Source organism: Furipterus horrens, unplaced genomic scaffold, assembly GCF_987537825.1.
Source record: "Furipterus horrens unplaced genomic scaffold, mFurHor1.1.pri manual_scaffold_8, whole genome shotgun sequence".
Lineage (NCBI taxonomy): Eukaryota > Metazoa > Chordata > Mammalia > Chiroptera > Furipteridae > Furipterus > Furipterus horrens.
In genome coordinates, this window is record NW_028327178.1 from 13,549,162 (window position 1) to 13,577,085 (window position 27,924).

At 38.3% G+C, this 27,924-nt stretch overlaps 1 protein-coding gene across 7 annotated transcripts in view; it reads right to left on the reverse strand.

The window, feature by feature from the left end:
* The window catches only part of RAB27B (RAB27B, member RAS oncogene family), a 126,888-nt gene that overhangs the window by 12,844 nt on the left and 86,120 nt on the right, over positions 1-27,924 (reverse strand). For 4 of the 7 annotated variants that reach the window (XM_090285484.1, XM_090285482.1, XM_090285485.1 and 1 more), the window contains 2 exons: positions 3,605-3,776; positions 1,018-1,103 (listed from right to left, as the gene is read on the reverse strand). In XM_090285484.1, coding sequence (XP_090141610.1) covers positions 1,018-1,103; positions 3,605-3,757 — 239 coding nt within the window. In that variant the 5' untranslated portion in view covers positions 3,758-3,776. Of the gene's footprint in view, positions 1-1,017; positions 1,104-3,604; positions 3,777-27,242; positions 27,302-27,924 lie in introns of all 7 variants that reach the window. The other 3 variants (XM_090285481.1, XM_090285479.1, XM_090285480.1) reach the window with 2 other exon arrangements.

The window sequence follows — 27,924 nt, forward strand, 5'->3', positions numbered from 1 at the left end:
TCTTGACAATCTACTGCCAATTTTTATTTAATCTAATATCGAAGAGCTTCACTAGCTGGGGTCTTGAGCACTTTGAAATCTTGTATCTCCAAGAAATGTATTTTCGCCAAATAAAATAGCACCTCTACCCTTAAGCAAGCAACACTATTGTCTACTGAGCATCTCTTATCTTGTAAAATGTACCAGAAATGATATGAAAGCAGGCATAGTCTCAGCCCATACAGATCTGACGATTTTGTTGGGGTTACAAAGCTACCAGTGAATCAAAGAACAGCGGATAGAAACAAAAATAAATAGTTTGTTTATTACAAGGTGGTAAGTCATTAATCAACCTAAGGGATGGTAGAGTAGGTGTTGTAGGAGCTCAGAAGGAAGAGGCAACTTGTTTCTGTTGGGATGTTCAGAAAGGTGCCAGAGGAGGTGGAGTATGAGCCAGGCCTGGTAAAAGAGAGCATCAGGGAGGTGGGAAGAGGGTAGAACCTTCTTGCTGGATGGCAATGTTGTGCCCAAGGTCTTAGAGAACAAAGTCAGTCAAATGGCACAGGACAGAAAGGCGCTGCAGAAGAATGAGAAGAGAGATGAGAAAGACCTAAACACCACTTTCTTCAACTCCCTCTTTGAGTAGCACTTGTAACAATATTAATTTCCCACCTTAATTCAATTCAATTCTGAAGACGTTCTTTTTTTTTCTCCTATTATAAAGTACAATGACAACATATAATAAAAATCTTCATAGAGATTTTTGAAAATCTCATTTTTGAAATCTGGCCCAAACCCACAAAGCTAGTTATGGTTAATTAACTACGAACGATTTATTTTTATTTCTCAAGACAAATGTCTATTTTGAAACCAGGGAAAGAGTAGCATCTAATGTGGTTCGGTTTTTTTTCTTTTTTCTTTCTATATACCCAAAAGCAATACAAAATAATATTGGAAGTAAACTGTCACTAAATATAAATAAAAATGAAAGAAGGTTTTCAGGTATTTGTAACTAGAAGCAAAGAAATGTACTGTTACCGCTCTTGTCCTGCAGTGTCCCAGAGCTGAAGGTGCACCTTAAACGCTTTCCCTGATGATTCATTGGGCCCCTGTGTATTATAAACCTGAAAGATGCAATGTTCATCAGTTTATACTGCTTTGGATTTTGTCAACACTCAAATTCTCTGGGTTCACTCAACATACTTTTTTCTCAATTACTATAATCAAAGTTCATAGTACAGGATAAATATTTGCTCTGATTTTTTCCCAGAAGTATTACATATACTCTCACTTTTAAATGTCAAGTACAAGTATGATTTTCAGCCCAATTTAGGCAATACTGCAAACCTAAATTAGAGACCTTCTGTCATTTCCTCAGAGAGGCAGCAAACACTAGATTTAGGACCCAAGTTCGAGGTTCAGATATCGGCTCTTCATTAAACCTCTCTGAATTTTATGTTCTTACCTGAAAATTGAGAACCATAACCCCTTCCTGCTTTACAGAATTACTTGAAATTTCAATGAAATAACAAATGTGAAGGCATTTTTAAAACAGTAACATGACTTACAAATACCTGAATATATTTTACTGAACACTGGACTTTCAAAATGACTCAGCCATGAAATATTCACAGTATTTTTCAATAAGTTTACACAGGATATTTCAAGTCTTTATTAGTCATTCCTTGCAAGGCTTTTTAAGAAAAGTTTAAATTTTTAAAATTATGTTCTTTTGACTTCTTACTAAGCAAAGCATAATGATTTTAATATTTCATCAGCTCCCTGAAATATGGCTTTAGTGAAAATGTTTTAAAGGAAAAGCTGCAAGGACTTATACCGAGATCAGCAGGGGTGCTTGGGAGGGAAGACGGTACAAAAAAATCTTTCAGGGGCTGGAAGCAAGTCTGCTAAGAAGGCCCTGCAGTGTGTCAACTTCCAGGGAAGGACAGGGCGTCCGAAGAAACCATGGTTTAACTTCTCAACCATCATTTTCTTTGTTGTTGTCCCTCAATTCTTGAGGGACGAATAGGTCTGTGACATCAACCGGGAGCCACAGTCATGGTGACACTCAAGAACACCCTGGGTGGCAGTAAATCGGGCAAAGCTTCTGTGCCTCTGCTATCCGTCTCACATGTCACCATATCTTTATTCCTGTCATTGACGTCTCGCATAGGAGAAGGAAGTGGCTGTGATTCTCACTTAAGCTCCCTCCTCTTGGAAAATAGCATGGATCGGTCTCACATTCTGTACATAATCAGCGAGTGATTGATGGCTGAGTCTACACATAAATAAAAATGCAGCAAGAACTTACAAAGCTCACGTTCCAGTTATTTGCCAATCACTCTTTCAACATCTTTCCTAAGACTAGGAAATGAACACTTGTTCTTATTGAAGAACTTAACCCAGATTAAGAGTTCGTGTGCTTAAATCCTGAATACTTCGAGTTTTGAAAGATTTCTTAAGGAGTCATAGAAACACACTATATAAACCTGTTACAGAAACAGAGGTGTTCCAAAAAACCCCAGAGTTTGCGGCTGGGGGATGGGGAAAAGGAAGCAGCTTTTAGAATGCCTCCACATGCCTGAGGCTGGTGGCTAGTGTCTTTTTTTATGCAAAATGGCTTTAATGCATCCAAAGCCTCAGGTAGATGGGAGGGGACTTGGACCAGGGGATGCTAAGGAGAAAGCACACAGAGCCTGTGTGAGGTTCTGTGAATGGTCAGAACTGGTTACCGCACCCACTGCATTAGAGGACGTAGTCAGGGATTTAAAAATAAGTGGCAGACATTTTAGCCAGGCTGACTGTGCGGATTTAACTAAGGCTGAGGCTGACTGTGCGGATTTAACTAAGGCTGAGGCTGACTATGTGCATTTGACTAAGGCTAAGGCTGACTGTGTGGATTTGACTAAGGTTGAGGCTGACTATGTGCATTTGACTGAGGCTGAGACTGACTGTGCGGATTACAAAGGACTAACTATACAGTTTACAAGGAGGCTGAGAATCCACGAGGTTCTGGATTAAAAGCTGGTGGACCCCATAACACAGACGAGGTCTCCCCAGTCAGGATTGAATGACTGGCAGCTACTGGTAAAGCTGAACTGTGTTTGGAAAGTAGGGAAAGGGTTTCTCTGACTTTTCTAAAACTAGCCTGGTTTGGTAGGGGGGGAGGCAAGGATATGTGTTTATGAGTGTTTTAAAGAACATAAGACTTAACAACAGAAATCCGCAAATAACTAAATCTATATAACTGTTAAATAAATAATTCTTTTTCTTTTCACTAAACTCTGGTATTGAGAGTTATAATTTTGGCAGCGGGCGATCGGGCCCCTAACTAAAGAGCTCATGGGTTTGTTTTCAATTGGAGCAGCCCAGGGGTTCTGTAACAAACCCATAAATTATTTATTTTAGTTGCCCTATATACTTTTGGGGACAAGCAATACTGTCACTCAATGTTTTCCTATGTACAATGTTATTTATAATCAGGAAAGTAAAAAATAATACGACAGGTTATAAATTTCCTGTGATAAAAGACAGACAACTTGAATGCAATAAACATAGCTTCTTAATTCTTATTTTATCTTATGGGGGATCAGCAATAAGTTTAAGAGTATGGGTAAGAACTCACCACACGTTTTTCCCGGAAGTCTATTCCTACTGTTGTGATGAACTTGGGATTGAATTTATTGTCTGTGTATCGATAAAGAAATGTCGTCTTCCCCACCCCTGAATCTCCAAGGGCCAGGAGTTTGATCAGATAATCATAGTCCCCATCGGTCATAGTGATGGTCTTGTTGGGCCTGTGAAGAAGAGGAATAATAGTTTGTTATGATGAAAGTTGGGTTTCCTTTGCTTTCTTTCAAAACACAATATAAATTTAGGTTTGTAGGTTTAAAAAAAATTTGAATGCCCCCATTCTGCCAGATTCTCAATTAACTTGCTCTACACAGCTTCAGGCATAAGGCCACATCTATTATTTCACTTGGTACAAATCTTTTTACATCAGGTCCATTAATATGGAGCAAAAGCTGTATGATATCCCCAATAGCCATTGCCACAGCAAGAGCAGAACTTGAAAAGTCGTAACTTTTTGTATCAAAGTCAGTGCCCTTTGGGATCAGGAGTATGGCACTGGGAAGGGGAAGGAGTCACAGAGGGAACAGAGAAACCCAACCAGGACAGTGCAGGGATGTGAGAGAGAGACTGGAATCATGTGTGTGTAGGGGAAGAGCAAAGCCTAGAGGACCACTGTGCATCTAATCACACAAAATGAGTTGTCTATCATGTGCAAACAAAATATTCCTTTTCAACTTTAAAAATTTAACAACTGGTATGACAACCTTTAAAAATACTGATTTTAAGCCATTGTTTAAACATCTTCTGTTTTGGAATACCAAAGCCTCTGTTCTCCTCTAAGATATAGGTAAGAAGAGTCAATTTTTATCCTGAACATAAACATTGATAATCTGAGGAAGAAATGGAAGTCACTGGTTGCCTAAATACAAATTCAAGTTCAAGTTGGAGGATACTGTGGCTTCCTGGAAAGATGAAAATAATGTCATCAAGAAGATATGTCAGTATACTTTAAAATTTTGCTTCAAATTAACTACGTTTTTTGCAATATCTTTGTGAGCCTATCAGGGAAGGCTAAATCTTGAGCAAATCTAGTTAAATATCTTCAATATATAGTATCAGGTTCAAAGATGAAAATTCAAAAAATGCAATTCATAATCTACTTCCTGACAAGGCATGCATACAATAAAAACTTAAATAAGGTTGCAAGAAAATGCAACATAACTTTACAAGATGGAACATGGTTAATTGATAAACGTGCTTCTAGTTCAAACAACACAGTAGTCTTCAGGGACTTCAGCGGTCTGAGAAGATTTTGTAAAGGAAAAGAACATTACAGCATGCGAAGGGATTAGGTACAAGGGGAGGAGATACAAGACCATTGCAGGGGACATTGCCTCCCACTTGTAGAATGAAACTATCATTATTTGCCAACTACGTGACCTGCCAACTACATGTACTCCTGATCTGAGTCAAGTTGTGCTCTGTTGTCTGTACATAAACCTGCCTGGGCAATACTGGGGTTGCCTCCCAGTCACGCTTCAATGCAGTGAATAATCTTGACTCACCTGAATCAATTCCACTCTGGCCCACACCAGCTCTTTCCTATAAGTAAAGGATTGTGGACACAACTCTTAACAACAACTCCACCTTAAACGAATGCAAAGCTTGGCACTGTGGAAAACCTTTATTTAGAAAACTCTGACTCCAAAAAACCTCCGCTGCCTTGCGGCATACCTCTTCAGGGGAAAGGCTAAGGGAGTAAACCCCGACAGAAAATCCGGAGCCGGAGTCCCTAAGGCGGTTTGACGTTGTAGTCAACACCGGCAACTCCTGCGGCGCACCTGAAGCCAAGCTGTATTGACTCTGTCTTTCCCTTGGACCCTTCAGCTGCGAAGAGAGGGGGGGTCTGCTGCATGGGCAACAGCAGACCCTCCATATCACCCTGCCCAGGCTCTGTAGCTTCAGCTTCACTGGAGAGGACACTCCAGCGTCATCACAAGATGTCGATTCAACACGGGAGGAGACAGATACCGTGTCACTCCCGAGTCGGACTGCACAGCCATTCTCGGCGGTGCAGATAGACTCTTAAGAAGCTACACCATCGTCTCTCGAGACGGACGGCTGCCGACGACGACGAGTGTCTCCAATGGACTAAAGAAATTGGCATATGAGATAATTCGCCTCTTAAGTTTCTTCCAAAAACAAATTTTATTTTCCATTTTGTATCAATACTCATATCTATATTCACCTATATATAATCTTTTTGTACATAGTTTGGTTCCTCTTTGATTACCCTGTGGTTTTCTGAGTCCTAAAATGATATGATCACAATATTCTATTCTTAGAACAGTGCATACAACACCACAAAGAAAAGTACAAGTCCTGGCAAGGCTTCCTCTTCCAAGAACTGGGCTAAAACAATGATCTGGGAAGGATCGAAAAGCTGACAAGTTTAGGAGCATTGCTTATTCCTGTACAATGACTGACGGTCTTGACAGTTCTTGCTTCTCTGGATCTAAAAGTGTGGAAAGAGCCAGAAGACCCTTGTGTTTCAGGAAGTGTGTCTGACTCTCCACCACTATCACTGTTTCACAAACTATACCACACAAGCCAGGAGGTCTTTTAGATACAGAAACTGAAGCGTCATCCTTACAGCCCTTCATGGGAAGTTATGGGGCTGGGAAGAGTAGGGAAAATATTCAAAACACCCACGAGGCTCTGGTCATTCTAATATGAAATGAAAAGTGGGTCAGATAGGTAGAAACTAGAAATGTTTTATTCTAAGGAGGAAGAAAATCTTTGGGCATTAATGGGAACATGATTTTCATTGCTAGATTATCTTGAGGTTGTTCATAGCTTCTCTCTACCCGCCCCCCAAGCCCCGCTATGCTTCATTCTTGTTCCATGTAAATTCCATTAGCTCAGGAATTTAATATCCTCTGTCCACTGCTGAATCTACAGAGCCCAATACAGTGACTGGTATATAGTCAGAGGTTAATACATATGTATTGAGTCTACAAATATATTTAAGCTACTCTAAGCTGCGAAAATGTCATGATTAATCAATTCATCTCAGGGTGGTTGGTGGAAGTGGTGTCCCTCCACGTTCAAGACTTGTATCCTACTTCCTTCCTCATGTGTGAAGTGAGTATTTAGATTAAATGATTACTTGGTACTTTCCAGGTCTGGCTTCCTGAACTCATTTTTCAATTTTAAGTTGCATAAGAGTACAAAAAAACCCTGTCAGATAGAATATTTATTTATATCTTCAGAGGATCCATTCCAAATAACCTGAGAAAAGATAAAGTACAGAGAAACTATAATTTTTGGAAGTGAGATTTGTGCTGGCAGAATTGATAAACGTGTCCGTTGAATAGGTCAGGGCTCAGAATACTGAGGTCCTCCACGGAAGCATCCATTCGCCCATGAACACTCACTCGTGGGCACCTCTTATTCTGCATGATGTTTTGCGCGGTTCTGAGGATACACTCTGCTTTCTCTAGTGGGAAGCTTAACAAATGCTACAGCTAAGTACGGATGATTATTACACAGACGAACCGACCCACGCACACTGGTGCTCTCTGCTAGTCTCCAAGAAACAACCTTAAGAACGTCACAACAAGCTACGACCTGGTGACTTGAATTTACTAAATTCATGAAAGTCAAGTAATTATACTCATAAGGCACTTTGGAAAGTTTAAAATAGTAGATGAACAATATATTGGTGATATTATTTTGTGTTCAGTGTGAGTGGTTTCAGTAAAAGAAAGCTGAAAGGCATAAAACGGACAGAAATGTAGTATGTCCGCATTTGCCTTTGGTCTGTGTGGGGCTCCAGGCAGAACATTTTGAGGTCTGGGATTCTCAAAGCACACACTCTAATTGTCTGAATGACAGCCCGAGGGCGGTTCTCATTCACTGACCCTCACACACTGCTTCCAAAACCCACATTCCTGTCCTGCAGGATGGAGTTAAATTAGGGAAGGCTGAAGTCCTCTAGGGACCTGTAGGCTGTGCATCAATAGGATAAAAGACATCTTCTGGAGGGAGGGAATGATTTTTTTTAAAAAAAGTATTTTTAGTGTGTTCTTTAGCATTTTCTTCTGTTAGGAAGGTTTATTGAAGATAATTTTAATTTTGATTCTTCTTCAATGCTATCTAAGATGAATGGCTCTGAGCCTATATGGAAGTTTCAAACCAAATTGCAAATGTAAGTTCACATCACGTTACTCAAACAACTTACACTTAAGCTCTGACAATGGCCAATGTGTCTACTACTAAAGCAATCAAATGTATTTAAAAAAATAAAAGTGCCCATTTTGTTTCATTTCTGTGATCAAGGGATCTGATAAAATAGAGATAAACAAAGAATTACTGAGCTGAATTACTACCCTCAAAATAAAGGATAAAAAAATCTAGCACAAGTCAGTTTTAAATGGTTTTATCTCTATTGCTATAGCATTCTCACATAATAAATTCACTTTTAAGCCAATAAAAATGTTTATTTTTCAAAAAAACATTTCAAAAATAACAATTTTCCTTTGGCTTAATTATGTGGTATCTTTGGAAACTATATGAGCTTTCTTCCTTTTTTGCTTTACATTTTATCACAAGAAGTTTCAAACATATAGAAAACTTGAGGGAATAGTAGTGTGCTGACATATATTTCTCTCCCAGCTTCTGAATTACTAATACATGGCCAGTCTTATTTCATATAACCGAAAATCTCCTTCTACCAGATTATTTTGAAGCAAACATTTTTCCATAAATAATTCAATACATGTCTTTAACGATTATTCAACTTAACTCTGTTGACATTGTGCATACCTATAAAGAAGGTGGTCAAACGTTTAGCTGTTGGGGTATTTGATAGGCCAGCAATCATATATGAACACTGTTTTAGCCTCTATTTTTCTTACACCAGTCTAAGTCAAGCATATTTTCCTATGTTTAAGGGTAATTTGCATTTCTTTTTCTGCAAATGAAAGGCTCATTCATGTCTCTTGTCCATTAAAAAATGGCTTATCTGTACTCTTTTTAGAAGCTATTTTTATATTAGAAATATTAAAACTTTGTTATGTAAGTTGCAAATCCATTTTCACACTTGCCTCTTTACATAGCCTGTAGTGTTTACGCCACCCAGAAAACTTATGGTTATTCTTGATGTTATTTTGGTGGAGGAGAAATCAAACCCTGAGTCACAGTTCAGGTTTCTCTGCCCCAGGTTAGAGAGGAATTCCTTCATGTGTTCTTCTGGTACGTAAACAGTTTCAGTTTTACATATAAATATTTAACTCACCTGGAATTTATCATAATGTATGTTATGAATTATTCAAATTTATTTTTTATATCTAACCCAATACTAGACTTACATACAAATTCATCTTTTTATCACTGATTTGAGATGCCACCTCTAATCATACAGTAAAATTCCATTTAGAATTGGATCTATTTCTGGATTTTTCTCTGTTCCCCTGGGCTGTCTGTGAAGCACCATTTTAAATATGATTATTCGTAAAATATTTAATGTCTGAAAGTTATCACGTCCTCATTATTCTTTTCTTAACATTTTTATGATATTGATTTTACTCTCCAAAAACATATGTCTTCTGTGTGGTCAAGTCATCTCTCATGATCTTCAGGATAACTTATGACTTTAAGGATAACTTTAAGGTTTTTCTGACATAGGTTTTAAATATTTGTATTAAGTTTACAACTAAGTTTTTTTGATTTTTTTTATTTGCTTTTGTTACTTGGGACTCATCTGTCATTTTCTGTTTGCCATTATTTTATTGTTTATATGAAGATTATTAACTTTTGGGTATTGGTTTTATTGCTCAACACTGTTAAACTTTCTTATTATAGTGATTTATCAATTCATTGTTTTAAATTTTTTGAACATACAATCATATTGTTTATTAATAGGTATGGTATTAATTCTTCCTTTCAAATTTTTATGCTTCTGTTCCTTGTCTCTTGTCTACTTTCACGATCTAATGCTCTACTATAAAGTTAAGGAACCATAGAAATAGTAAGTATCCTTGTTTCTGATTTTAGTTGTAAATTCTCTAGTGTTTTCTGACAAAGCAAGATGCTGGCTGCCTTTAACATGAGTGGATATTGAATTTGTCAATTACCCTTTCTTTTTCTTTTGAGACGATCTTTTGATTTCTCTCCCTAGCTCAATTTTATTAATATTTTCCTTACATAGCAACATCTTTACATTTATAAAATAAAATTCACTTGTTGATGATAGATTATCTTTGAATGTCCTTCTGGGCTCTGTTTCATATATTTTATTTATTTTTTTATCAGTTGAGTAAGATTTGTCTTATTGAAACAATCTTTGGAGTTTTATACTATATTCATTTCATTGGAAGAATATAAAAGATTCTTATTTTTCTGTGCTCTAGAGTAGTTTAATTATTACTAAGATTGTCTATCTTTAAAAATTGGAAAGAATTTCTATGTGAAACCCTTGTCCTGGTGACTTTGTGTGGGAGTGTTTTTTAAATTACTTTCTCTATTTCTTCTTTGGTAATTGGCCCATTTAATCCTGTCTTCATCAGGATCAATTTTGCAAACCTGTAATTTTGTAGAACATTAATCATTTCATCTAGGAATTCAAATGTACTTTTTGGAGTTATATAATCTTTTATATAAATGTTTAGATTCCTTCGGTTTCGATACTTAGTTTTCTACTTGCTATTTCTAATTCTGTGTATTTGTACTTATTTGTAGAAGGTTTTAGAAAACCAATGAAAGCACCAGTCTTATTACATCAAGAGCTTATTTTAATTTTCATACTGTAGCCCATAGTCCAGTAATACTATTTCCTATTATAATTAATTTTTCCCTTGCAATGTCCTTTACCCCTGCTCTTTATCTTCTAAATTCTGTCAGATCTACAGCTTCCTTATTCATGAATTCTTCACTAATTTTACCCCAGTTTCTATATACCCATAAGGGATGGAGTGCTGTAGAGTCAAGTGCTAGTAGACCTTGGAATTCTGAACTTGAAACTGCTAAAACTCAAATTTGGCCAAGGTGTATTCTTACTGAGAAGCCTGCAGCTTGCCAAAAATCCTCATAATTAGGGTCAGGATAGGGCTGCTCCCTGAGCTAAGACATTTTTACCTGAATTGGAACATCTTTTAAATTACTCTGTTTACTAACATCGATCCATTCCTGTATTTCCCGACTATTGGATCATTACAACTCAGCAGCAACCAGCCAAGCACGAAACTATTTTGTCCCCAGTTGTAACAATATTGACAGGTGTTCTAAATGGAATCTTGCTGAGAAGAACATGAGAGCAATGGCCTAGTGTTATCCCTGAAGCTCACCTGAACCCCTGGATAGAAAGCAAGCCCCTAATTGATGTGTGCTTAAAAAGAATGCTTAGCAGACATGCCCCAAATCTAAGGGTTAATTTAAAAATGCAGGCTCTTGGCTTCAGAAGCGTAAATGATCAGTAGGAACAAAATAAAGTAGCTATTTCAGATTCAGAGAAACCTCTCTGAAGGCCTGTGCTTATAGGTTTAAAGATAATTGAGGAATATTCCTAAGTGCTTATAAACTGAAATACCTCTTTAAATTCATTTCTCAGCCTTCTTGGAAATGTAAATGTGTCCAGTCCCAAAGTATATCCAGGCGGGTCTCGCTGTGGGCACAGGCCTCAGAGCTCACATATGTTGTCACTGATCTATCAGCTCGCCTCGTTGGCACAGATGAAAAACAATAGATGTGCAGTTTCTCTGGCTCCCACAAGACCTCCTTGTTTAGCTTCTCTGAGTCCTAGGCTAGGTGTGTGTCCAGCTGCATGGTGAAGGCACAGCCCCTAGGACATGCCATTTGCACCATCGAGGTCAGAGGTGGTGAGGAACGTAGGCACGTTGCAGGCATCCTCCTGGGTCTCAGCTTGTGCACATGGGCTCCTGTTGGATCTTGCTCTCCCCCACTTCATGTGCATTGTTCTTTCCCGCCCCTGGTTCTGCTGACTCAGGCACAACACAAAACAGAAAAGCAACAGGCTTGCACAGATTGCCTCGCCAGCTCCCACAACTGTATAAAATTCTATCTGATTAATACAGGGGTGAGCAAAAGGAGGTTTACAGTTGCAAGTATGTAAAACACAAAATTTAGTCTTGCGTTATTACTTATTAATTATTGTATTATTTTCCATATGAGTAACTGTAAACCTACTTTTGCTTCACCCCTGTATATCTCATGTTTTGTAACACAGAGTGGTTGTCATTTTTTTAATTAAAATCTTTACTGATATAAAATGCTAGAATGTTAAGAATCCCACTTCAGGTATATGCCTTTACTTTTTAATGTGTAGAAAATTAAAATTAAATAATAGACAGGGTTATAGCTAAGACAGTGCCATGAAAAAGATACCTATTTCATAACAGATCTCCTATATAACTTAATTCAACTCTAAATTCCAGTTTTGAAAGAGAATCACACAATAGGCACATGGAGGATTGCTTAGATATCCTGCTATCCAGGTAAGAGAGTCTTACAGTGAACTGGCCTATAACTGAAGTGTCTGCTGCATGTTCCATTGCAGTATTTCTATATCCACTGCAAAGTGGTTTCAGGCAATTAACATTAACTTACTTAACTCTAAGGCATGATCTTGGTCTCTCCCTCCCAAAAGAAGCTCAGTGGATGCTGACATGTATCTGTAACCAATGAGCGAGTGAATCAAACAACTTTCACTTTAAATGTACACATCAGCCTCTAGCTCACACTGATGATTTAAAGGGAAAAAGCTGGTTGTTAGCCCAGTTTAAGGTGTGTTAAGCCAATGGGAGAATGATTCTTTTATGGCTTGGAATAAGAGCATCTTTAGATAGCATTAAAGACCTCAGAAATTCAGAAGAAGTAATTAGAAATTTCACAGGTGCGTCTCTACAATGTTACAATACAGGATTTTATGACTGCTTCTTCAGAGAAGTAAGAATTATACTCAGGCACATCTAATAGAATGTACCAATTAACAGAATTTTCATATAAATATAATCATCTTTACCAAGGGAAAAAAAATCTGTGACTATGAAAGGAAACATGTCACTCACAAGACAAGTGCAGTTAAAAAATGACAGAAGTATCAAATTATTAGAAAGTGATTTTTGAGACAACTTAAATAATAACAATGATAGCTAACAGCAGTTATATTGCCTTATTATATATCAGTCACTGTTCTAAGCACTAAGTACTAAAGACTAATGCATTTAATCTTTAAAATAGCCCAACAACAAATAGGTTCTATTCAATCTCTATCAAAATCTAGCTGCCACTGAGCAGAACTTATAAGCTGATCCTAAAATTCATATGTAAATGCAAGGAACACCCAAGAGCCAAAATAATCTTGACCAAAGAAGAACAGAGGTGGAGGACTCATACTTCTCAATTTCAAAACTTACTACAATTACAGTGACCAATACAACATGTCACTGGCCTGGTGATAACCATATAGATCAATGGAATCAAACTGAAAGTCTAGAAGGTAACCCTTACATTGATGGTCAGTTACGACAAGCACATCAAGACAATTCAATGGGTAAGAACAGTCTTTTCAACAAATGCTTTTGTGGCAACTGGATAGCCACATTTAAAAAAATGACTTTAGACTTTACACCAAAAACAAAAATTAATGAAACATGGATTATAGACCTAAGTGTTTAAGAGTTAAAACTATGAAACTCTTAGAAAAAATAGTAAATATTCATAATCTTAGACTGTGTGATGGCTTCTTAAATATAACACCCAACAAACCAGTGACAAAAGAATAGATAAATACATTTCATCATGACTTTTGTGCTTAAAAAAGACATATCAAATAAGTGAAAATATACCCCCAGACTAAGCAAAAATATCTGTGAATCATAAGGGACTTGAATACAAATTACATAAAGAATTCTTATAGGACTTCTGGCCAAGATGGAGGCCTAGACAGACATGCTGTGTCTCCCTCTACAACTAAGAAGGAATACAATTACCTCAAAACTAGGGACAACCAGAAGTTCCAGAAAATCGAGCTGCATGGCAGTCCAACAAACAAAGATATAAAGAAGAAATAGTCATCCAAACAGGTAGGAGGGGCAGAGCCAGGGCGGAGAGGATGCGACAGTGTGGTGGCGACAGCAGTGGTGGCAGCGGCAGGCTGCTGGAAAGCAGTCACACATTTTAAAAAATCATGAAGGACACCTGGGGAGCACTCCCAGCACCAGACCAACCACGCAGTCCCAGCGCCAGGCAAAATCAAGCCTCATTGCTTCTGACTGTGCAAACCAGTGGGGGTTGGGACGGAGGGAGAAACTGCCAGTCTCTCAGTAGAGTCCACTTGGTTAAAGGGCCCCACAGTCCCAGAATGTCTGCAGACCCACCCACTCTGGGAACGACAGCCAGGGCAACAACTAGAGAGGCGCCAGTCCCATATGGAAGTGGAAGGAGTGTCTGGAAAAGGGGCAAATGCTGAGCAAGCGACATTGTTCCCTCTCAGACCCCTCCCCCACATACAGCACCACAACGTGGTGAAACAGGTCGCCCTATACTGACAAGAAAACCTAAGGTTCCTCCCCTTACAACATAACAGGAGCAACAGCTCTACCTAAGACACAGAGGCAAACAAACACAGGAGTCTGTCAAGATGAGGAGACAGAGAACTATGGCCCAAAAGGGGGAATGGATCAAAGTTCCAGTAGGAGAACTAAGTGACGAGGAGATAGCCAAACTAACAAATGAGGAGAGAGCCAACCAAACAGACCCAGAGTTCAAAACACTGGTGATAAAGTTGCTTATAAGCTTTACAGATATGCTTGATTATGGCAAACGCATAAAGGAATAAGTGAAGGCTATGCTAAATGAAACGAAGGAAAATCCACACAAAACCAATGGTGAAGAGAAGGAAACCAGGGTTCAAATCAATGATTTGGAACATAAGGAGGAAAACAACAGTCAACCAGTACAGAATGAGAAAACAAGAATTAATTGAAAAAAATGAGGAGAGGCTTAGAAACCTCTGGGACAACTTTAAATGTGCCAACATCTAAACCATAGGGGTGCCAGAAGGAGAAGAGGAAGAGCAATAAATTGAAAACTTATGTGAGAAAATAATGAAAGAAAACTTCCCTAATTTGGTAAAGAAAATAGACATACAACTCCAGGAAGCACAGAGAGTCCAAGACAAGCAAGAACCAAAAAGAACCACACCAAGACACATCATAATTAAAATGCCAAAGGTTAAAGATAAAGAGAGAATCTTAAAAGTAGCAATAGAAAAGCAGAGAGTTACCTACAAAGGGGGGTGTCTATAAGACTATCAGCTGACTTCTCAAAAGAAACTTTGCAGGCAAGGAGGGACTGGCAAGAAGTATCAAAGTGGTTAAAAGTAAGGACTTACAACCAAGATTACTCTATCCAGCAAAGCTATCATTTGGAATGGAAGGACAGAAAAAGTGCTTCCCAAATAAAGTAAAGCTAAAGGAGCTCATCCTCATCAGGCTATTATTATATGAAATGTCAGAGGGACTTACTTAAGAAAAAGTTCAAAATTATGAACATTAAAATGACAACAAACTCACAACTATCAACAACTGAATCTAAAAAATAAGAACAAAATCCAACTAAGCAAACCAGAATAGCAACAGAATCATAGGTATGGGGATCATTTGGAGGGTTATCAGCCGGAGGGGGAGGGGGAGAAATGGGGAAATGGTGCAGGGATTAAGAAGCATAATTGGTTGGTACAAAACAGGGGGAAGTTAAGAATAATATAGGAAAGGGTGAAGCCAAAGAACTTATATACACGACCCATGGACATGAACTAAGGTGGGTAGGATTGCTGGGGGAAGGTGGGTACTGGACAGATGGGAGCAAAGGGGAAAAAATAGAAACTGCTGTAACAACATAATAAAATATACTTAAAAATAAAAATATAGAATTCTTACAACTCAAAAATAAGAAGATAAGTAATCAAACTAAAAAAATAGATAAAGGACTTGTATATTTCTCCAAAGATGATCTACAAATGGCCAAAAAGCATGTGAGATGATTTGAAGACAGCATTTGTCATTAGAAGAGTACAAATCCAAACCACAATGAAACACACGTCACACCCACTACGATGGCTATAAAAAAAAATAGGGACAAAGCAAGTGCTGGTAGAGACATGAAGAAATAGAGCCTTCCTGTGTCCCTGATGGAACTGTAAAATGGTGTGGCCATTTTGAAAAAGTTGGGAACTTTCTCACAAAGTTAAACATAGAGAGACCCTAAGACTCAGAAATTCTACTTTTTTCTCTATATCCCAAATAAATGACAACGTATGTCCACATAAAAACTTGTACACAAATACTCATAATAGTCCCACTATGGAAATCATTGAAATGTTAACCAACGGGTGAATGTAAACAAACCGTGGCATATCCATACAACGGAATTATGTACAGATACATGCTATAACATGGACAAAGCTTGGAAACATTATACTAAGTGTAATAAACCAGAAGCAAAAAGCTACCTATTTTATAATTCTATTGATATGAAATGTCCAGAATAGGCAAACTCAGAGATAAAAAACAAGTTAGTGTTTTCCGGGGGATGTGAAGAGGAGTAGGAAGTGACTGTTGATACATATAAGGTTTTTCCCTTTTTCTTTTCTTTTTTTTTTTTTGAAAGGATGATGAAAATGTTCTGGATCAAGATAGTAATGGTAACTTATCTTTGTGAATACACTAAGTTATATACTTTAAAGTGGTGGATTTCATGGTAGATGAATTAAATCTCAATAAAACTATTACTTTTAATGCTCAACAATGTAAGAATATCATATTTTATTTTTAAAATAATTGATTCACCTTAGAGAGGAGTTAATTCATGCTTGTTTACTAGTGTTGTCTTCTGTATGCAAACAATAATAGCCACCTGAAACCAATGGGAAAAACATGCAGAATATACTCTGAGCCTAATTACCACAAATAAAATAATTTATTGTTTGTAACAATATTTATTATTTAATAGGATCCTGAGAAACAATGTATTGAGCAAATGTGCTCACAAATCAGACTAATTGAAAAATCTTTGAGAAACAGCAGGGCAGGTAGGTTATCAGGACCCTGTGAAATAACACTGGAATGAAACCTGATTGCATATTTTACCCCGTGGGAGCCAACCCTGGCTGACCATCAATATTCTCGGTGAGGGTTTACCAATACAAATTCTAGGGCCTTTCCATAATAGCCTACTGAATCTCTACAGGCAGGTGCCGGAGCTAGGAGTTTAAATATTTCACTAAGTTAGAACAGAAGAGCAGCCAGGTTTGCAAACTACTTTCCCCATCATCATTCTGTACCTTGTGGCATGTGTTCCAGAAGGTTGAGACTTGTAACCCCTTCCAGCAATTCAACTCATTCTAGGGCAGAAAAACTCATTGGTCAAGAAAGGAGTTAGTTGATCTTATTTGATCCTGCCACAGTTTAGAACGGCAATTTTCAACAGGTGTGTCACGAGAATTTTTAAAACCTGCAATACCTGACTATTTAGTCAGGGGCACTGACCTGTTTTCCCTTAGACTGTCAAATAAATAAATGAAAACAGTCAACACAACAATAGCCAGCCAGTGTGAATGAATCAAACTTATACCTATTTTTTTTTCTGTGTGTCAAATTAGCAAAACATATATTTTTTGGTGTGATGCAGAGCTTCAGTCATTAGTTTATGTGTGCCAGAAGATGGAAAAGGTGGAAAATCACGAGTTCAGAGCAATTTCCTCTTGCTCATCACCAGCAGCCAAGCTTGGGATACAGCTCGTGGGTTCCTTCTGTGGGACCTGTTACTATAATGCAATTAATGTGCCTTCCCAGTTACATAGAACTTTTGTTTCCTCACATGTTCTAAATTTAGCTTCCCTGACAATTAGGTACGCCCAAAATGTTATTTTACTGTAAACACAAGGACAAAGATGTTTCACGAATGACTGGATTCAATAAATTAAGCTTCAAGAATTTTTAGAAAGATTTAGTTATTTGACCTGAAAAGCTATTCTGCTCATCTTTATAAGGGGGCTGCATGACTTTTTACTTTTATAAAAATGTTTTCCTAGGTCCTTTCAGCCAGAATTTCAGCTAAGGAGCAAGAAAAAGAAATGTAAAATCCTTGATATTATGCAAAGCCTTATATTGAAAGAATCTTTGATACAAATCATATCTCTTCAAGGCTGGAAAATCTTGTGATGGAATAAAGCAGATTAGGAAGTCTCTTGGTAGAGTCTCTACCAAGAGACTTCCTGAGATCAATCACTAAGAACAGAAAATGTGTTTTTCCAGCTTAGTAGTTCTCAAACGTGGATGATTTTAAAACTCACTAATGCCCAGGCCACACCCCCAACCAAGTACATCTGAATTTTGATGGTGAGGCAGAAGCACCAGTATTTTTTGATGCTCTCCAGGTAATTACAATATGCAACCAAGTTTGAGAACCATAAGAATCCTCACTGCCAATGATTGATTCCTAATCTAATAGCTGGATGTAACATCATTTTCATAATATAGCTAATGGGAGTCGAACATGGACCACATTCATGAAGATATATCATTTAAACCAGTGGCAGGTTGGGAAGATGGTTTTTTTCTGAGCATCGTCACCTGCCTCAATGGGCCAACCAGCAAAAGTTCCTGGACAGGTCCTTTCCAGTCAATCCATCTCTTTTCTCTGTAGAGTTATGTGATCTATGCAAGGATATTAAGTGTATATATAAATAGAGAAGCATCTATTCTTAAACACAGTCTTCACAAAGAAAAAATAAGGTTTTAAGTTAAAGAGATGCTTGTTTAAAAGATGTTTTGCTAAGTTTTCAGACATTGGCCTAATCATCTTGCAAAACTAGGTTCCAGCTGGCTGCTCCATTGAGGAAGTCATGCCAGCTTCTACTGCTTTGCTTCATTATCTGAGAAAGGACATACTAATCCAAATATCTGCCCACAAAGTCTGCCTCTCTGAGATGTAAGGAAGCCAAATTAGATAGCATCTAGGGATTGATTCATAGGCACATGTCTATGAAAATAAGAAGAGTGCCATATTATTACAGTCTTCTCAGTTAAACATAATTCTAGGTAACTCCAAGAATAAGAAAGACAAAAAATCCAAGGCCCCTTTGGTAAAAGAATGTTGGCTGGTCATTGTTTTAGCTGATTATAGGGAACTGGTCTGTGTGGCAGTGGCGAAAGTAGCTCAGCCCTGGTTCGGAAAACCGACAGGCGTGAGGCGCACACGGGAGCCAGGCCCACAGATCGGCTTTCTGGTGGGAATCAGGCCTGCATTGTATCTATACTGCTTAAAGGCTTGCTTTTGCTAAAGAACTTTCGTCCCCTGAGCTGAAAAACAACAGATGTTTAATGTATAACTTTAAAGTAACTTCTCAAGGTCTATTCTGAACTGTTTTAAGGACAGGGTGTGGTCAAATCTCCCATCCTCATCGTTTCCTTGCATGCGCAACATTCTTTTCTTTATTATCTGTAAACAACAACCATCTAAAGCAACCTTAGCAAAGAGATTGGTAACTTTGTTTGATGTGATCCGCCCAGAAAGGAATAAAAGCCTGTCCAGGCAAGGGTCATGGCGCTCTCACTGATTTAGAGAGTGGCCATTCTGTCCCTTTTCTCCACTGGATTAGTGCAGCCATGTGATTTTGTTTGTGGCATCCACAACTCTGTGGACACCGCTGGTCGGAGTCTGTGACAGCTGATATTTACCCTTCAAAGCTTAGCAAATGCTGGAAAAGAGAGATTATACCTACAAAAATAAATGGAGTTAGTCCAAAGGAAGTGCTTATTTGTCTCACAAGGGGTCTTTCTACATTATGTAGATGCTTACAGTAATTGAAATTTCTAAATTAAAATTTTATTTCTGTAGTATGTATGACATGAGGCAGAATGGAAAATGAGGAAGGCTATTACGCATGGTTCTAAATCCTTGTGTAGTTGGGGAGAAAATAAACAAACATTAAGTCCCTTCATCTAATCAATTATTTAAAATGAGCTCTACATCAGAAAATCTAGGGCTCTATGTCTAAAAGGTGTTTAGAGGAGAAGAAAAATACTCAAAGGATGAGCAAGTGGGAACAGAAGTAAGCAGGGAGGCTTCATGGAGGAGGAGAGATGGAGCTGTAACTTCATGAGGAATGGAGAAGGGAGGGACTGGGATGAGCAGAGTAGTGTCATTGGCTAGAGGAAACTTGGCTCAAATGGGAGCAGAGACACATTCTCAAGGAGCCTTGGCTGCTGAGGTTGGATCTACAGGAACAAGGATTGACCATGGTAAGAGGCAGCTGTTGCAGTTCATAGCACTGGGTTTAGATATTCATTTTTAGTCATTTACCCAACACGTGGCCGTGGGAAAATTACTTAACCCTTGATTCTTAGGGTCTTTATCTGTAGTAGTCTGTATGTGAAATACCTGGCTCAGTGCATTCTATCACTTTGGATTCCCCCTCCACTCTACACTAGGCAAAAAATAGGGAAAAATTAAAAAACAAAAACAAAAACAAAAACAAAAAACCCTAACACTTTAACTGATGCTACAATACAACGAAAACAAACAATAATTAATTAATTAACATAGTTATTTTACAGCCTAAAATGAAGTCACCACATTTCTCAGAGGAAAAGAACGGTGGTATAAAAATCCCAGGGAAAAGGAATTGTTAAATTTTAAAAAGCTGGTTTTACTTCTACTTAACAAAGCAGTAGGTTATTTTAGTCAGTTTTATCCCCTCTTGGAGCCCTGATTAAAAATAAAATATGTCAACAATGACTAATTATAGCTTTAATGAGTCTATTGTTTACTTCTTGGCAGTAACCTAATAAATTGACCATGTCTTCAACTCACCTAGCATTTTCCAATATAAAACATTTATAACTTTGTCTTTGACAGCTCTCACCCCCAGCTGTTACTGGTGAGAAAAGAAAAGTTATCATCAGCACAACGACATTTACAGCTATGGCCACCCTTCCCTGCTGTTTGGTACATTTTAAAGTCTAATCAGAACAGAGCAAAAGGAAGCTTCTTGGTGTCTCACAAGGAGCCTGCTAAGGTTCTGATAATGGACAGAACCTTAGCATAGAGCATTGTGGTTCTCCACGCTACAGTATTCTCTAACTTGAGAGCTGGCAAACACTGTTTGGTTAACAACAATTTTGGGCTGAGGAAAGCCATGAAATATTCAAAAGTATGGTGGTTTACTGAAATTACACTTAAATAAGGTTGCTACTCAGAATTATGCATTATCCTTCTGCCCAACTTTTCCTTAAGTCGAAAAAGGGACTTTCGTGTGGAAGCATACTCTCTTGACTACTCCAATCCACAGTGACTGTTCTCACTGAAAAAGAATCATGATTTCAGCAAAGAAATAAATGCCAAGAGTTGGAGTTTTCATAAACTCAGATTCGTTATAAGATAGTTCTTACAAAATTAGCTTTGTCTATATTTTCCAGAGTTGCTCCAAACTGCGAGGAAAGCTTGCGGCTTGCTGTTAGAACGTGGGTTGGGTTATATGGAATCTTATCTCTGCAAGAACACCTCCCTGACGTCCATTCCTGTCCAAGGGAAAACATGACATTTTCCATTAAAGATTTACATTTTACTTTCTGGCATTTTGAAATGAAAGGACAGATATCATAATTTATTATCCTAAGTCAAAATACTGAAAGGTAAATGTTAACATTTTGGTGAGGAAAGAATCCCCCTTCATTAAGGTCTGGGTCCCAAAGAAATCCCTGGGAATCAATCTATTTCTTTGAATCAAAGAAGGCTCTTCCTATATCGTTTTCATCAAATCTTAAAAAGAAAAATCTAAATATCTTTCTTTCACTGTCTTGTTTCCTAAGGTGCCAGTGACTCTAACTAAATAAAAGTTAGAGTTGCCTTATCACTAAACTAAAGGTTTTCCTGATGAAATCTGAGCCCATCTTGGTAAGTATTATTACAACAAGAGGCAAAATTATGAAGGCTAAATGCTTGCGTGTTAAAATTTAGGAAAATAAATTCTAGTTACACAGATAAAAAATAGAGAAGTTTCACATTTGTTCTGTCTATATATTTCTGTTAAATACATTAAGCTAAATATACCATTGACTATTAGGGAGTTTATATTTTAGAATCAAGTTGGCTCTGCCCTTCTCTGATAACAGCAGCAGCTACTCTTCCAGTTCATATTTATACAACGGCAAACACAGGCTAATATGAAGTCCATTTTATTTCCCCTAATTAAGCAGAGGGTGGGACTATGATATTACACACCTGAAAATCTCCCCATTTCTAGAAGAGCTGACTCTCCCTAGGCTCTAAAACAGAAACTAGTCTTATAAATTCAAGTACAGTAAAGTGTCTTGTTGAATAATTGAATAATTTTACAAATGTCAGTAAATGATATACTATATCTCATGGTGGATAGGTTTACATTTTCTTAAGCAATATAGATAAATAAGGTAAAAAATGGAGAATGAGTACAAGAATGCAGGCTGGAGCATTTTTTTCTCCGGCATAATCGCACTGACTGGGTTACATCAAGTCTTGATTGCAAAAGATCAGTAAGGTCATAATGAGCACATAGGCATAGTCATGCATTTAATATGCACACACTCATGCACACACACACATGCACACATGCATACAGGTACATCAAGCATGGAAAGGTCTTTAGGCTGGGCATGCACTCCCTAAAGCCAGTCTTTTTTTTAACCTGATCTTGTCGTAAGAGAAGTCTACTTGAATGTTTATGGGGTAAGCCAGAAATATATATAATTTACAATACAAATTTTATAAAATATACACTTTTGAGTTCTTCTCTGCCCATAATTCAAAGTAGGAGAATGAGATTACCTTCTTGGTTGAGAATTTGGTGCAAGTTGTTGACCATGCAAAAGTTACTTTAACCTGTAAAGAGTGGGATGGGGCGCTTCAGAAATGATGCCTCGCTCCCTTTACTGGGAGTCAGGCGGTCCTAATTGCCTGGAGGGCAGAAGAGGATGGAGAAGAAAGCTCTTTGTGTAAGCACTGAGTGGCACATTCGCACACCTCATACCATCAGCCTCATTAAATGGACCCTGACGGACTGCCCAGATGGAGGCCTTACGAAGTCGGGCATTAAACATGGCACAGGGTGCTTCAAAGGAAAGATCAGAAAGTTGCCTGGGGACTTTCCGCTGTCAATGACCTCTCTGATTTTGGCTTTTGATAAAAACTAGTACAGCAAACACTAAACCCAGGAGAGAGGAGGAAATGAAGGAAGAAAATGGAAATACATGAGAGACGGTTTAGAAATGTTTAAAAGTGAAGATAATGAGGTGTTATTAGGGAAGAAAGTCGAGAAAGAGTATGAGTTTTATAACCAAAACTAGCCCTCACATTCTACTGGTAACGCAGCTCCAATTGGAAAGCAAAGATACTAACCTCCCCCGGGGTTCACCCATCTACTCACTCACTCACGCACCCAACAAACATTTATCAGGCATGTACTACGCACCAGGCAGAGAGTTTATGGTGGGATTAAATGAAACAGCATAAAAGGTTCCACTACCCTGCTGACAACTGTAATAGCTAAAGCAACCACAGGCCCAGTGCTGGCCTCCAATTCTATTAATAGCATCTCCTTCCACTCTCAGAAGGGCCCTAAACTGAACAAACTGTATGGTCACTGCAGGTCCTTAGTGCCCCCTAACTTGAAGAAGCCTCTGGATTTGCCTGTCCTGCCTCCACTCCCCACAGAACACGCAGAGTTATCTTTTAAGAATGTGAGTTAGAAGACCACATCACTGTTCTGCTTAACATTTTCCAATGGCACCCCAGCAAACTGAAAATAAGACCCGCAGTCCTTCCTCTGCCTTACAAAGTATGTGACCTGGCTGACAACTCTTTCCCAATTCTCTGTTCCCTGAAGAAGCCGTGTTTCATCCTGTCTTAGGGCCTTCGCACTGGCCGTTCCCCATCACCTTTCCTCCTCTTCAGTTTTCACAAGCTCTCTCCTCACTATCATTCAGTTCTGAGTTTAAATGTGCCTTCATCAGGCAGATCTTGTAGGGTCCCCAATCCTAAAGAAGGTTCCTATTCACTTCCTATGGCATCAGCCTATTTTAGTTTTTGTATAGCCCTTCTGACCCAGCTGATATTTGTCTTTTTGGTCATTGCCACTTGCAATATCACAGAATCTAATGCAAGAGAATCTTGGCTCAGACCCTCATTTCTTTCTTTTTTTACCCTTTGTATGTTTTATTGATTATACTGTTACAGTTGTCCCAATTTCTTTTCCCTTTGGTTCCCTCCACCCAGCACCCCCACCTCCCTCCAGCAATCCTACCCCACTTAGTCCATGTCCATAGGTCGTGTATATAAGCTCTTCTCCACATCCCCCTGTCTATCCTGCACCCTCCTACTATGCTTCTTAATTCCTGTACCATTTCCCTCCTTCTCCTTTTCTCCTCCTCCCAGCTGACACCCCTCCACATGCTCCCCACACCTATTTCTATATGCAAGGCTCTTAATGGGGCAACTCATTATTGTGGACATCAACTTTGGAGGATACATAATATAAATAACCTGTATTTATAGTAAAATCAAGAATCATGTTTTGAAATATATGAAAAATGGTGAGTGTTTCAGGAAAATTCCATAAAGCATCATCACCATTGGATGCAAATAAAATTCACACTCTATGTAAATGGAAGGAAGAAGCTTGCTACTGAGCCCTGGTTTCACTTTGGACTTGATCCCTGGATGGAGGATAATTAATTGCCCAGTAAGGTATGGGAGTCTGCCGGCAGGTCTGCCCGGGGCCAAATTTCAGCCAAGGTGAATTCTCAGAACTGGTATTATAGAAAGCTTACGGAGGATTCGAAAAAAATTTTAATTTACCTGCTTTAATTTTCAACCTCCACACATTTAAAAAATAGAGTTACAGTTCATCTTCCCCTATGTGACACAAAGACAAATTTCCAGAAAACCTCGTTTTTTTTCCTGTATTTTTCTCCTTAACGGTTCTCTAAAAGTGGCCTCTGTAGAGAGTTTCTTTTTAAAAAATTTTATTTATCTTCAGAGAGAGAGGAAGGGAGGGAGAAAAAGAGGGAGGGAAACATCAATGTGCAAGGGAAACGTCGATCGGTTGCCTCTCACATGCCCCCAACTGGGGACCTGGCCCACAACCCAGGCATGTGCCCTGACTGGGAATCAAACTGGCGAGCTTTGGTTCATGGGATGATGCCCACCCACTGAGCCACACAAGTCAGGGCATAGACAGTGTTTCTTTTGAAGTATACAGAAAGACTTTTTGGATCCCAGCACCTGCTTTGCCACAATGCCTAAAGTCCTCACGAAAGCCTCTTGCAATAGACATAATGGTGCTAGTGAATAGAAGTAATGTTAACTGTATTAGGGAAAGAAGTTATTAAGGAGGTCCATTCATTAGTGTTGATTAGGTTGATTCATCAAATTCATTACCTCCCACAGTCCCTAAAACTGAGTCTTCCAAGGTAAGTTTTAATTAGCAAAACACCTGGTATTAAAAAAAAAAAAAAAAAATATATATATATATATATATATATATATATATTTGAATGGATTATGAAAAGGATATAAAGATTAGAACAAGGCATATTTGTATTAATGACATTCCTGAATGGGAAAATAGAGAAGAAACCTAATAAAATAAGGTCAATGGGCAGAGGGAGGGACACTGAGAAAAGGGGGAGGGTGGGTGTCCAAAGGCAAGTCCCTACCCAAGACGTCATACACATTCTAAATATCCATATTGTGGCTGGTGTCAGCCCACATTTGTCAAGCTCTTCAGATTCTAAAAGCTGTGGTAAATAATTAACTTGGGAAAACCACTCTGCCCTGTACCAGTGGCATTTAATTGAATATCTAATAATCTGCATGTTTGCTAATACACTAAGTCTAAAGCTCCAGGTCGAAACAAGATGCAATAAAATGGTGAAGAGCAAAGGGGGAATAACAAACTGTTCAGCTAGAATTTACAAAGACATATTTGCATCACTTGATTTCAGAAGTAAAAGAAGCCGCAGGCAAAAAGCTGCCAAAAAAAATTCAAATGAAAGTGGTCTGAAGAAAGAAGATGAAGTGAGGTTAAAACATTAGGAGATAATAAAAGGCCTGGGCTGGATAAAGGGGAATTTTATGAACTCCTGACAAGAACTATGTTATCATTCTGAGCTTATAAAGGCAAGTCCTTCACCCAAGATAAGGTGCTCACAGTAATACACATGAAGGGAAGCCCCTGTATGGCCCAACACGCATGATTGTGATACTTTGGAAAGAGACAGAATCAAAACACTTCAGACCAATTCACAGACTTAAATAAAAAACATTAAGAGAACTAATAAAACGTTAAGAAGTTGACATGATTTGCATTTTCTTCTTCTTTCATAGTCTTTAAAAGAAAACTATACTTGCAATTTCGTTTTTGCTATCACAGCATTATCCTTTGGATTCTGGGCCAAAACCCAATTCCAAACTACTGGAATCACTCAAATTGTGGTTTCATGGATGTCTTTTTTTTTTTTTTTTTTAATGAGCTCACATGCCAGGGACTGCCAGGCATGAAGTTCTCTCTGAAAGTCACGAGACCTTAGAGAGTTCTTTCTCATCAACTTTTTGCTAAATGTTAGGATTTCAGGCTAGTCGGTCATCTAAAGATGCTTCTAGGTGAATGGAAATTGTCAAAAGTTCAAAGAATTTAAGATCCCATTGCAGCTCTACAGTATCTGAATTCATAACGACTGTGCTTGCAGATTCAGTGCCACGGATATACCACTTTGCCAAACTACCCAGAATACAGTATATCCTTAGTTTTAAAAGAGAATGTACAGAGCCCTGGCTGGTGTGGCTCAGTGGATTGAGCGCTGGCCTGCAAACCAAAGGGTCACCGGTTTGATTCCCAGTCAGGGCACATGCCTGGGTTGCAGGCCAGCTCTCCGGTTGGGGGTACGTGAGAGGCAACCACACGTTGATGTTTCTCTCCCTCTCTTTCTTCCTCCCTTCCCCTCTCTTTAAAAAATAAATAAAATATTAAAAGAGAATGTCCAGATAGTTCAATAAACATTTACTGAGGATTAACTATATGGAAGAAATTTTTATAAGTCTTGTAATCATGGAGACAGATGAAAGAAGCTAAGCAAGGAATAGAATTCCGTTTCTACTCTGTGAGTCTGTCTCAAATTTATTGGAAGACATCATAATCAGGAAACAACCTTGAAACCTATATTCACATTGTACTCTCTGCTGCAGAAACTAGAATGTTTTTGTGGTTTGTCTCCACATCATGCCTTTTATAAAACATGTCCATAGAGAAAGAGAAAGGAAATACTTGGCATGTGCAGGGAGAAGATATCCAACCGTTACTGTTCTAATTTAGTTCCTTCACTTAGTCACACAGCAAGACATGGGTACGAGAAATGCACATGATTTGAGTAGAAAGATAAGATTCATTAGCAAAAGACACTGCTTCCTTTCCTCCTAAATTGCAACTTTTAATTGTATCTGTTCAACTTTTTTCGTAAGTCTTTCTTGCTCAGATGATCCAAGATGGGCGAACAAACAAACACAAAACCCAGAACTATCTTGCAAGGGCTTTATAGAGATGAAAGAAACTTGAGCCCCCCAAAATTTTTTACCTGTTTGGTTTCTCTGGTTGGTTCTCTCTAGAAGGCATTTTGGCTGAGAAAGTCGTCTGCTGAGAAACAGAAACAGCTGTTCTGAATCTTTTTCGAAAGTACAAAGTTTCTGAATCTTGTTGAGAGAGGTGGAATCTCAAAATTAGGCTCGATTGGAACATGACCTTAGCAAGACTTGGGGTCAGACATGGTTTGAATCCCAGCTCCTCTATCTACATGGCCTGAAAAATGTGTTTAATATCGGTCCCAATCTCTCTTGTGTAAACGGGTCACATGGTATATATGTGTAAAGAACCTGGCTTACCCCTCAGCCAACGCATGAACATCTGTAGATGAACTTTTGGTAGGAAGCCCTGTTGGCAACCATGTCTTTGCAATCTCTGAATGACTGCAATAAATGACTCTTCCTACTCAACATGTATTTATCTGAAACACTTATAAAGTGCTCAAGTCCTATGAACAAAAGTAGCACAGAATATATAATGCTTGCTCTAAAGGGTTTATACTTTCAGACGTGATTTTGGGGTAATAGCCAAAATATGTTGTTAACTAAAAACAGGTGTATGCATTTGTCAAAGAGCATTGGACTATACACTTAAAATGGGTGTGATTTTTAGTGTGTAAATTATTCCTCCATTAAATCACTGAAAGAAAAATCACTGGAAAAAATATACTGTTGCCC